Here is a 12,112-nt window from a genome sequence, read left to right on the forward strand (position 1 = left end):
ATTCCTGTGATTTCGGAGTGACTTAGGTCGGTGGTAAAGCTTTGTGAATGTCACTTTTACACCCTGACATTACTTGTACATGTCAATAAAACATAATCAATTATGACAGTCAATGTTAAATATTATGCTCAGCAAAATAAAATGTTTAATATCAACTAAATCATTTTCTAAATCATTAAAACATATTGCAAAAAAATCAAAAAATGTATAAACAAATTTACCCTGGCATCCTGAACACTGGATATAGAAGTTAATAAGGTCAAGTAAAGCTGCATCCCTGTCCTTCTGATAAGCTTCAATCCAATCATCAACAACAGACTGCAAGAAAACAAAGCAATCATGGGGCCATGTGTAGCTTTTTAAGGATATACAGATGCCTAAGTGTAAGCAAATATACATGCAGTTTTTATCTACAGAACCACAAGACACTTGTCAAAAAGATCAATAAGTCAACAAGTTGACTAATATATAGTTGTTATGACTGTCTATTACACAAATAAAGCAAGCATGTTCTGCTAAACTAGGGAATATGTTAAGAAAATCTGTATGAACTTTGAAGAGATACAGGATTCTCTGACATTCCTTCTGTCACCAACGTGGTAACAAATTTCAGACTCTGTCAAGATCAGTGACCCAAAATAAACTGAAGCCTATAAAACCACTAACACGTCCCATTGGCCTTTGATACCTATCTGCACCCCTAAGGAGTGCAATATTGTTTTTTTTCCTAATTGAGGCAAATTTGTAAATTTTTACATAGAATAGTAATGACAAATAGAACCAGATTTGTTTAAACATGTGCTTTGGTCTGGGAATATGATTTAAACCTATTAAATTATTTTTTAAAAATGGTAAACAATACAATAACAGGCTTGCATTAGCATAAAGCACCTACCACCTGTTGGGGCATTTAAGTGTTATATGTAGGACAAACACATACTGAGACTGCTAAGTGAATTAGAACTTACCTGTATTGCTCTTTTTCCAATGCTGACAACTTCAAACAGTGTCACTGCTTCAGGTGTTCCTCCATCAGATATGTGACTGTCCCTGCTTCGTCTGGAAGAATTCCTTCTTGAGAGGTTTTCAGACTGTTTTCTACTTTTCTTTGTCTTTTGTAAGAGATAAATTATTAGTATTAGTATGCAATCTACTTCAGCAAGATATCAGCGAGCACTGTGTGGTTTCTGAAAGTGTATTTCCTGAAGCATGGTCTCTGTAACTTACTCTCAATGTCAGCATTCACATTTTACTTTTTCTTTAAAGTGGAGCTAAACCCGCAATACATACCTGTCCCTGTTCTGTCGCATGGCGATGCCATCTTCCTCATTCTTCTCTTCCTGGAAATTATCTTTGGTTATCTAGATTGGCCCAGCCCGGGACGAGGTAACTCCCATGTAGGTACGTGGGAGTTCTTTCCCAGCATATTCAAGGGAAGCTGGGATTGCTGGGTATCACTGGCAACAAACAAAGCAGTTTGGCAAAATTTGATAGCTGGGTGGCGATCAGGCAGGTAGGAACAGTTATAGCAAAAGGGACAACGCCTGATTATGGATTTTTCAAAGTCTTAAATTGCACTTCAACCTGTGAGAAACCTTAAAACTTATTTTCTAAGGCCAAAGCTTTCTGTATGTAAGAGACAGCAAGATGTCAGCAGTTTATAAATTTCACTTATGAATCACCAGCACAGGTTCTCATGTCATGGTAGCATAAGAAACTGGTATGAATTGGTGCAATATTGCAAAGCTGAAAAACTATGCATGATGTGCTTACTATACTGTATGCATCCAGAATTTAGTTAGCATCTACCTTAAAGAAGGTAATTCAAAAAGTTTATCAATTTCCACAAATTAGAGTAGGCAAAGCAGCAAACTAATAACAACCCGTAAAACCTTAATAACAACCTACCAGAGTGGTGGAGAGTTCCTGCGATCCATTCTCCTTGGTTGTACTAGGAATTGAATTTGTATGTGTATTCTCCCTGAAATTATATATTAAGAGTTTACAATACACAAGCAGAAAATAACTTTTGAAAATGTAAAAGTAATAACTGAAAAATGCCAATGCCTTTGTATTTAGCTTTATAAGAATTATGTATTAAAGGGAGAACTGGTACAAAGTATGAGTAAATGGAAAATTGAAATGAGAAAACGTGCAGTCTGTTTCAGGAGACCTAGAGAATGTTTTCACAAATGGCTTGCTGTAATATGCCTAGATAACCTTTTCCTTTTAAGACTGTGACATTTCCATCTATGCACTGTAGATACAGCTGCTATATGGTCTATGACTGCAGAATAAGCACTGACTTTCAAGAGTGCTGATAAGCAGAGATAAAATGTCACAAGAATAAAATTGTTCCACATTTCCCACATTCAAATATGTAGGTTTAATTCCAAAAATAATCCTAAAGCTCTATAGACAATAAATGTCTATTTTCACTATTGGGTAGACTGATAGTAAACCTCAGCACACAAACAGTGCACTCTGGGATTTATGTTTACACAATACCATATCTATAGCCTAATAGACAGCCACAGCAAGGTGTGGACCTACCGGTATATCATAGGAGATGGAGTGAATGATAAAATGATGTACAGATCACGTTGCCTTTATGAGTTAACAAAATGTGATGTCTTTACACTTGGAAAGGTTACAATGTGCCCACACCTGCATATTTCTCAACCCATTCTATCAATATTGCATGTTGCCCCAGGCATATGCACATGCAGCAAGGTATTGTTGGTAGAGCTGTGGTTTTGGAGCAGGAGTCATTACATTTTTGCCAACTCAATTTTAACAACTTTTGTACAGATGGAGTGAGATCCCCTTTATTCTTACCAATACAACATTATACATTCCCACCTCATATTTGTTGGAATCCCAGCCACCCATGTGATGAATTCTGCAATAAATGTATAAATACAAGGAGCATTTTCCATGGTAGTTACTGTAGGTAGGTATACAGCACATAAAAGCCAATGGTGGATGAAGCTGTCAGATCAGACATAACCCATAAGTATTATTAAATCCACAGGTGAAAATTTTCTGTCATTCTAATGGTGTCCTTTCATTATATTATTAGAATTTATTATGAACTGGTTATGAGAAGGTTATATTGTGAGAAGTGAGAAATTAGGTATATCATTAGTCATGTCTACTAGTATGGTAATATTATGCAGGGCACCATAACAATATTATGTGGGCCTGCAGACTAGCACATGGGCTGCCAAACAATTCACCCTCAGGATAGGGTTTGTAAATGAACTATATATAACTATAGTCTATAACCCATGAACACATGAGTTATAAATTATAGGATTTTGTCACATGCAGGCTGTATCTGCATAGGATAAATAAGTGCAGCTTTGCTGGAGGTAACAAAAACTCACCATATCTGTAAGTGATTTAGGATTGTTTTTAGAAAACAAAGATTAGCAATGTTTACTCTTACCTATACTATGCCAACAAGTATAATTAAAAAACACTTATTACCAAACTTTAAAAAAAATGAAAAAACACATAATTTTAAAATTGCAATGCAATAAGAATAGACTTTATTTGCTAGATTTTGTTCATACTCAAAAGTGACATATCAAAATGGTAGGTCCAATTTTGTTTTAAAAATTATAACATATGCATACAAGGCTTTTTGTAATTAATTCATATCTCTAGTTCAACCCACAGCCAGCTAAAATAAAAAAACATAAGTATGGCGTCCTTGTTTGGGGCATTCTATGCAATATTTATGAGCAAAACTGGCCTGGAAATGTCACTTCCTGATCATCTGATTGGCTCAATTTTGTTTCCAGCAATTTTTCTTTTATTACAATACTGGGAATAATCATGTAGCTGAAACAGGAAGACCCTCCCGCTGTAGGGGATGTAAATTACCTGCAGGAAGGAGTGACTGAGTGTCACTAACATATGTTAGTTCAATATAAATGCTGACAAGTAGGATGTTTGGTAAAATCCTTGCAATTTATATAATGGACCAGGAAAAAATGTTTACGAAGTAAGAGAGGTACTGTTTACTGCTTTGTGATTGCAATACAAATAAATCCAAATGTAAAATTCTGTTTGTGGGTGGCTACATCACTGTGCAGGGTGCTGTAAAAATTCACTGTAGCCACCCTTATGCTGCCTTTAGAACTGTGTTTCTCAACCAGGTTTCTCCATAGGTTGCTAAGATTTCCTTGAGCAATGAGTAGTTGCTTATCAGCAGTGTGCTTCTCAGGTCAATATAAGTGACACCAATTTTTTTGGCTATCTGTAACAGCGGCATTCTTCTAACTGGCCAGCAATGTAAGAGACATTCTTCCCACTGATCACCACACTAATGTACTGTGAGCTGTGGATATAGTAAATATAGGAGGAGTTTCCTGAAGATCTGAAAGTTGTTCCAAGGGTTCTCGCATGTCAAAAAGATTGAGAAACACTGATCTAAAGACTACAGATGAATGGCATGTGTCCCTTTACATGTGCACCCCAAAGTCATCTTCCCATGCTTGTGCAGTATAAAATACCATGGGGCATCCAATGTACGCAGTATACCGCAACCCTCCAAGCATGAGCAGTACATCGCTTATAGTTAAATGGGATTAGCACAAGGTTCACTGTTCCCCCGTCCACCTCCTGACAATTACTTGTGGAATCTGTAGTACCTATATCACAGCTTTACTTGGTGCTACTTTACATGCTCACTGTGCGGAAAGAAGGACTCAATACTAGGATGTCTATTTATAAATCAGTGAAAGTGACATTCACTGAAACATACCCTGGTGAAGTATCAATTACTGCCATTGAAACACATGGACCTTAAAAATTCTCCACCAGGCAATGTTTCACTGAATGGCAGATTCACTGCTTTATAAATAGACCATTATGGGATGGATCCAAGAAAGAAACCTTTAAAAGGTATTATAGTATAAAAGATATTTGGATTTTTAATACTTACTTTTGACAAAGGTCTGTGGCTGGATTAGACACAGCTATCATCTTTGGTATGGTGCCATCGGTGTATGTAAAAAATCTGCCTTTCTCTTCACATGCAGTCCTATTAAAATATTAATATTACAAATATATTTTTATTATCATATTCCCATACAAAGTGCACATATCTTGTTTGGTCCTGTTTCCTGACCTAAAATAAGCCCCCCTTTCCCCACAGATATACACTTACCCAGTTAGCAGTGCTTTCCTTGTAGATACGCCTGCATATTAGCACCCTATAGACATCTGTGGTGCTGGAAGACAGGTCAATGCCGACCCATCTATCAGACCTATAGATGTCTATGGGGCCATAATAAACAAGGTGCTGAAATGTAAAGAGTAAGAATGCTTCGGCAGAGAGACAGGTTGGGTTATTTTAGGGCGAGGGAATTGGGCAACACTGAATGACTGCCCTTTGTTAGAAAGAACAATTAGCCTTTACACCTAGGGGGCTAAAAAAGGCCGGGGGTCATGGGGGCTATTATACCTGGTAGGTGTCATGTGACATGTGCCATGCATGGCGAATACAGATCAATCCATTATAAATCCCTTCTTGTTCTATGACTGGTTTTACACATTGTGATTTACTACCATTTTGTACCATAAAGCAATCACAATTAAGAAAATGTATTCATGTGTATCTCTAGCCAAAACCTTTTTGCAGAAAGAAAAAAAGTTTTTTCTCCTCTGTGTCTGTTAGGGAGATTTCCCATCACAACAACAAATAAATGAAGGGAAATCTGCCTAAGAGGAAATCAGAACGGGTGTCCCCAAAAAAGCAGGTCACTTCCTGTTCTGGTAACCTCTGTATAAATGTATATACCCCTTCACTTTTCACACGTCACTATTCACCAAGACAAAGAGATGGTGAATCTTTCCAGATGCCAATAACCAAGCACATATCTCCTGTGTTTTAGAATGAAGCAGTAAATGTTTATTATCCCGGCTGCCATATTGATGTGTTGGGTTGTGTACCCCGAGGCGATGTGGTTCCTCTTCCTGTAGTGACGCCGGGGGTCGTGACGCCAACCATAGTTAGAGGTGATGGAGAGAGGCACTGAATGTAGCACAAAATGTGTGTGAGCATTGTTATTATTCAGGACCCGCTGACAGACTTCTCCCCAGATTATTCACCTCAATAACAAACGTCGCACAAAGTCCTATATGTGTGTGTGTGCGCTGAGTTTTGTGTTATTCCCCTGTATTCCCTCCATTGTGTGAACACAACACAGGCCTGAGAGGAGAGCCGCCATCTTGGATGTGGTGTCGGCGCCCCCGGCAGGCATTCCTCATTGCTCTGTCCCTGACTACTACATATCAGAAGGGCGTGGGGGGTGAAAAGCTGGGCCAGCACGGGCAGTAATTGTAGCGGGGTATTTGGTGATATACTGAGGTGCCAGCTCTCTAACATGTATAGAGACGCCATGTAAACCAATGAAAGTGTTACCACAATGGAGAAACATGTCAGGGTGGCACTGATTAGACTTGTGAGAGTCTGCCTGTGTGTGCCTGCACCTGCTGTGTGCTGACAGGTTCTCTTCAGTGCACATAGCTGGCAGCTTACACATTACAGTGACAACTGCATCCAGGGGCCACACATTGCAAACATGGCCACAGCCCCATCCCATGCACAGCAGCCGAGAACATGGCGACCAGCGAAGTGTCAGCTCGGGTACATGCAAGGGTTAAATGGTGACAGCAATGACGGCTGTGTGGGCCAAACCCCGCGATATTTACTACACCTCGCCGAGTGCATTACCTGTGACAGGCTGGTCAGGGTGGGACACCCCGCACTGCTCAGCCCTGAGCCGTATTGTCTGGGCACCGATCCCTGCACCGATCCCCGCCCCTCATTCTTCCTGCTTCCTCCTTCCTCATGGACCACACACACACGTCAGCCAATCAGGGCCCAGCTGGTATAGGAGGGTGACATCTGTTTACATGGAGGGATCCAGGACTGGGGAGGACAGTGATCATAGTATACCCCCCAGGGGCAAACCTCCCACATGTCCCTGATACGGAGGGACTGTCACACCCAGGCCTCTGCTCCTTTTGTTGGGGATATATATAAAATAAAGTGGACCTGGGGTGATAGGACTGCTTGATTCATTACATTGTCAAAAATTATTTTTTATTTTCCCGTTTTTTAAATATTTATATAAAAGTGATCAATAAATCTCGTGTGTGTGCAGAATGAGATGGGTAGGTTTCACTAACTGCCCCAATGATTTGTGACATCCCTGCAGATTATTATTATTTATTATTAAAACAGGATTTATATAGCTCCAACATATTATGCAGCGCTGTACATTAAATAGGGATTACGGGACAAGGAAGCCAACAATCTGATTCTGCACATACATGAGACCAGAAAATTGGTCATTTTCATTTGTGGAGCCCTAGAAATGGTGCAGAACCCAATCTCACACATGCACGGAATGAGATCCGGTGAGTCTGCCAACCCAATCCTGCAGCTTCCTGAAAAATGTGACTTCCAGGTATCCCAGGAAGCCGTGGCATTCTACACAGGGTGCTGGGCTAAGCACCTGACCCTTTTCTGCACATGTGTGAGATCAGGTGCTGCACCAAATGTAAACAACCAAGCGTCCAATTTCATGTATGTGAGAATGTAATCGGCCACTTCCACTCCCTTCCTACAGCCTGCTGGGGTACCCATGTCACAAATGTCATATCTCATTCTACACATACCCAGATCTGTGACATGGGGATCACAGGAGGCTGTGGGAGTACCCATCAATCATTCTTATTGTACAAGAACCCTGGAAGTGCGAAGAATTATTACTTTTATATAAGCATTAAAAACAATGTAAAAGATCAAGCAGTCATATAACTCAAAATAAAACTGTAGACAAATAGTTCTAGAGAAAATGGAGAAAACAGGAGGCGAGGGGCTTAAATGCACAGCATTCTTTCTCCCCGCACCCCTTGCCATTCTGTTGATTGGTGACTAGGGGAAACTACCCAGTTTACCATACCCTAAAACCAGCCCCAGTTGGGTGAAAGGTTTAGTGTAGTGTAGCACTTTTGGTAATGATATAATAATGATATAATGAGAGGAGGCAGAATAGGGTGATATACAGCATGGTGTATGGAATGAGGCTTGGAGGCACAGGGATTCTACAGCATTGCATATGGAATGAGGGGTTATTGAACAAAGACTGCACAGCACTGCATGGTAAATGGGGAGGGAGGGGGTGCAAAAAGAAGAAAAAACATTGTAGCAAAGGGAATGTACCGCAAGTACGAAGCACCTTAAAAATACCTTACTTCTGCTGCTCAGGTTCACTGTAATTATCCAATAATGTGAAATACTAATTCTTTTTTGTTCCTTTATCTGAACATGATTAGATAATTGAAGTTAATATTCGCACAATTTAACTTTCTCAGCTCTGTAAATAAATCAGTCTCAATACCACCTCTGTGTCCAGCTGATACAGGACAGAAAGAGACTGATCGACTTTGTGCTGGATGTTCAGTGCAAGGTATGAACCTGGAAAAACTCAGAGCTGAGCATTTCCGGTTTAGTGTACAAATAAATGTATTCCAGCACTTCTACAGCACAAACTACAGGCATGTTTGAAAATCCCCTTCCAAGTAAGAAGAAGCTTTCTGAGTAGTTGTTGGTACATTACTAATCCAAGACTTTAGTTTAAAAAAAAACTTTGCCTAAAATGTTACTTTTCATGGTGCAGGACTAAAGCTGAACCTGAACTGATCAAGTAAATATTACATATAACAAACAAAAATATATTTAGCTCCTAAAATGGGCATTGACCATGAGGAGGGATCATTATGTGCTTACATATCAGGGACATGCAATGTGCAATCAGGTGTTAGTCCTATTGATCTCAAACCATGGATCTGATTACTTTGTTGGATACACCAAATATTAATATACCGTCCCTAGTTTGTAGTAGAAGTGACACCTGATAAACCTGTGTTACCAGGGATTGCGAATATGATGCAGTAATTATTGTATCCGGTCTCTGGACGCAGTAAAGGAACACTATAGTAAAGGAATACTATACCAGCATGTACAGTTTCTTCTTAAATATTTTTATTTGTGCTTTATAAAAGACATACAAAACAGAGCGGTTCAAAAATGACCCCATAAAAAAAAACACTATACTGCAAATCCAAATGGCAACGTTAACAAAAGTTTATTGTTATCTGGCAGGAGGACACTAATAAATAATAGTGGTTACAGCAGCAATAAATGAAACCTATTAATATGACAAAGAATAAGCCAGAACTGGCATTATTTCACTCGTTAGTTCTTCAGGGAGCAGGGAAACAGTTGTAATAATTGTCTGTGTTAAGCCCAGCAACCTGTAAAATAAACACAGATAAATCAAGTTCTAATCACCATCTATTAGGCTATGTATGCAAACCACAACATAACAATACATTTTTTGCCTAATTCAGGCCACAGTTATAGTTGGAAAATACACAGTACAGGCTGTGTATTTCAGGCACTGACCTCACTAATCTACTCATCATGAAAGAATGTCATTCTGTAATGACTACCATGCACACTCTTGTTACTGGGTCTTTTGAGAAGGTGGGTGGGATGGATAGACACCTGGCTCTTTCGGGGATCTAATAACTGGTAAATTATTCCATTGCAGTGGTCGCCAACCTTTTGGAGCTTATAAACCCCTAAATCCACAGAGTCTGGCATGTGCGGGGGGGCATGTGTCACTCAAAGGGGAATATGCTTCCCCCAGAGTGACATCATGATGCTAGAACCCGCCCACTCTGCCATCGCAGGCTCAGACCTCCTTGATAAACATCCTGGGGGGACAGTAGCGCAGGGCTGTGGACGTAACAAAAGTGTCCACACCCCTGCGCTACTGTTCCCCCAGGATGTTTATCAAGCAGGTCTGAGCCTGCGATGGGAGACTAGGCAGGTTGTGTCCATACAGGGGACAGAGCTGTGGACCACCAAAATTTTCTTGTGGACCACCAGTGGTCCGCAGACCACCAGCTGGCGACCGCTGTTCTATTGGATATTGGTAAGCCCGACTGAAAGTCATCAGCTGTGGATGTCTGGCTACACATTGATGTCAGGTATAAAGTATGTCATTGTATAAGCAATGTAAAGTCTTTAAATTAAGTCTACTTTCCTTACAAAAAATTAGTACTAACAGAAATAAGAGTGGCTGTGGCTCTATTAGCTTTTTGTTGTGTCAGTACTTTCTGAGTCCCTGACCATAAATGGGCATGCAGCAATGGAAATTAGAACTTTAGGTTTCCATATTTGTTAAAAAAAAGTGTGATAAAACTTTTTAGCCCAGGTCAGGATAAAAACCAACTAAAGATTATGTTTTTTTTAAATATTATTCATCAGTGCCTAAACCTGTAAGAAGCTGCCCTTTGCTGCCCTTTTATGCCAAATTTTCAGTTTCCAACATGCCTAAATATTTAGAAATGTATGATGTGATATTTCTCACTTTTATATTGTTTTTTTTGTTTGTTTGTTTTATTGTTCATATAAAGATGATGTGAGCCAAGGATACAGAAAGTCCAGAAGACCTGGCCACATTCATACTTAAAGCTTGGATAACTATGAGATGTTACCTGAATTTTGGTCAAGACAAGTTCACATTGTTCAAGAAGCAGTTTAAATAATATTTTGTATAGCTCTGACTAACTGGTCAGTTAACAACCTTACCACGTTTGCAAATATGCTGGTAAAAGTGGCTCTTGTCTTGTGCCATCAAATGTAGAAAGTGCAGTCTTTACCGACTTAAAGTTGGTTTCAATGTCTCTCTTCAGGACGTCTAGATAGAGGCACCCATTAAAATAACTGAGTACTTTCTAGGGTAAAAGAATAGAAAACAGTATATTATGATATCATGATTTCTGCAAGGTATCAGGACACTGGCCACATGGTAATACAGACTTTTATAAACTTCTATGTTCGAATTTCCATACAATAAAATATAAAAATGAGTATAGTTCAATCCAAGACAGCAATGCGATAAAAAACTCATTAAAACATTTGAAAAGTCTTTCCATCAACTCCTGTTCTACTTTTCAGCTACCAATCCTTGGTTTATTAGCTGAAGTTTCATCAGAATCTGTACAAATTTGCAAGGCTTGAGTTCAGTTTAAATCTTTCCCCAAGGACAATGATGAGAATATGCAGGATTCCTAAACCCGCTAGTATTTAGGTGACAAACATACAAATGTCAGTATACTGTAAATGTAAATAAAATTACTATAAAATGTAAAACAATATGTGAAGAAAGCAGTAAGGCTTACTGGTTTATTGCTGCAGATTGTCCATGTTGGAAATTTGGTATGTAATGTAGCCAAATAGGCATATGGCTGATATGGTGACCTGTTAAAAGCTAATACTTCCAAATGCATTGAGTCATATAAGCTCTGGGTGACAAATCTCTTGTGTGGGGTAAATAAAAGTATGCAGGCTTTCTAAGCTACTTACATACAGTACTGACAACTGATGGGCTACGTATTTATGACTTCCTAGATGCTTCACATCATCTTCCAGCTGTTGGCTTAAAACCAGAAGCTGATTAAGTTTTCCTATATGAGCAAAGTAATCTGTTAAAAAAAAAAGAAATAAAAGCAAAAAGTAATTGTTATTTTATGAAATTATTTAATAATTTGAAGTATCGTAGACAAAGAAAAATCTCTTACCATCCATTGGAGGTCTCTCCAAAATATCAATAGGTCTTTCATGTATAATGTACACTTCCACCCTTGGAAAAAGGAGAGATAAGCCTGAAGTGTCCAGGTAGTCCTGCAGTAGGCAAGAAGGTTTTTGCTTTATTTTTATTTGGTAATTATGCTAAAACATATTTTTTGTCCTTTCACGTCTACACTCATTAGACAATTGTATCTGTTGGGACAGCCTTGATTGATAGATTGGACTTTAGACACGTCAGCCTTCGTTCATCTCTATTTCCATCAGATGATGGATTGATGGTACTACCGTGTTTCCCCGAAAATAAGACACTGTCTTATATTTTTTTTTGGCTCCCAAAAACACACTAGGTCTTATTTTCAGGGGATGTCTTATTTTTCCATGAAGACGACTACAGTACACATTTATTGTTGAAAGTCACTCATGATC

At 39.0% G+C, this 12,112-nt stretch overlaps 2 protein-coding genes across 2 annotated transcripts in view; both read right to left on the reverse strand.

Moving 5' to 3' along the window:
- LOC140331550 (cohesin subunit SA-2-like) overlaps positions 1–6,897 on the reverse strand; it is a 46,067-nt gene extending 39,170 nt beyond the window's left edge. The window contains exons 1-5 of the mRNA XM_072412647.1: positions 6,749–6,897; positions 4,955–5,053; positions 1,909–1,981; positions 969–1,112; positions 222–318 (exon numbers count right to left, since the gene is read on the reverse strand). Of these exons, the coding sequence (XP_072268748.1) occupies positions 222–318; positions 969–1,112; positions 1,909–1,981; positions 4,955–4,995 (355 nt within the window). The 5' untranslated portion in view covers positions 4,996–5,053; positions 6,749–6,897. The remainder of the gene's footprint in view (positions 1–221; positions 319–968; positions 1,113–1,908; positions 1,982–4,954; positions 5,054–6,748) is intronic.
- Positions 6,898–9,045: 2,148 nt separating this feature from the next.
- The window catches only part of LOC140321845 (uncharacterized), a 6,883-nt gene continuing 3,816 nt past the window's right edge, over positions 9,046–12,112 (reverse strand). Inside the window, exons 5-8 of the mRNA XM_072398626.1 lie at positions 11,677–11,779; positions 11,462–11,580; positions 10,685–10,830; positions 9,046–9,339 (exon numbers count right to left, since the gene is read on the reverse strand). Coding sequence (XP_072254727.1) covers positions 9,237–9,339; positions 10,685–10,830; positions 11,462–11,580; positions 11,677–11,779 — 471 coding nt within the window. The 3' untranslated portion in view covers positions 9,046–9,236. The remainder of the gene's footprint in view (positions 9,340–10,684; positions 10,831–11,461; positions 11,581–11,676; positions 11,780–12,112) is intronic.

Source organism: Pyxicephalus adspersus, chromosome 1 (assembly GCF_032062135.1).
Source record: "Pyxicephalus adspersus chromosome 1, UCB_Pads_2.0, whole genome shotgun sequence".
Lineage (NCBI taxonomy): Eukaryota > Metazoa > Chordata > Amphibia > Anura > Pyxicephalidae > Pyxicephalus > Pyxicephalus adspersus.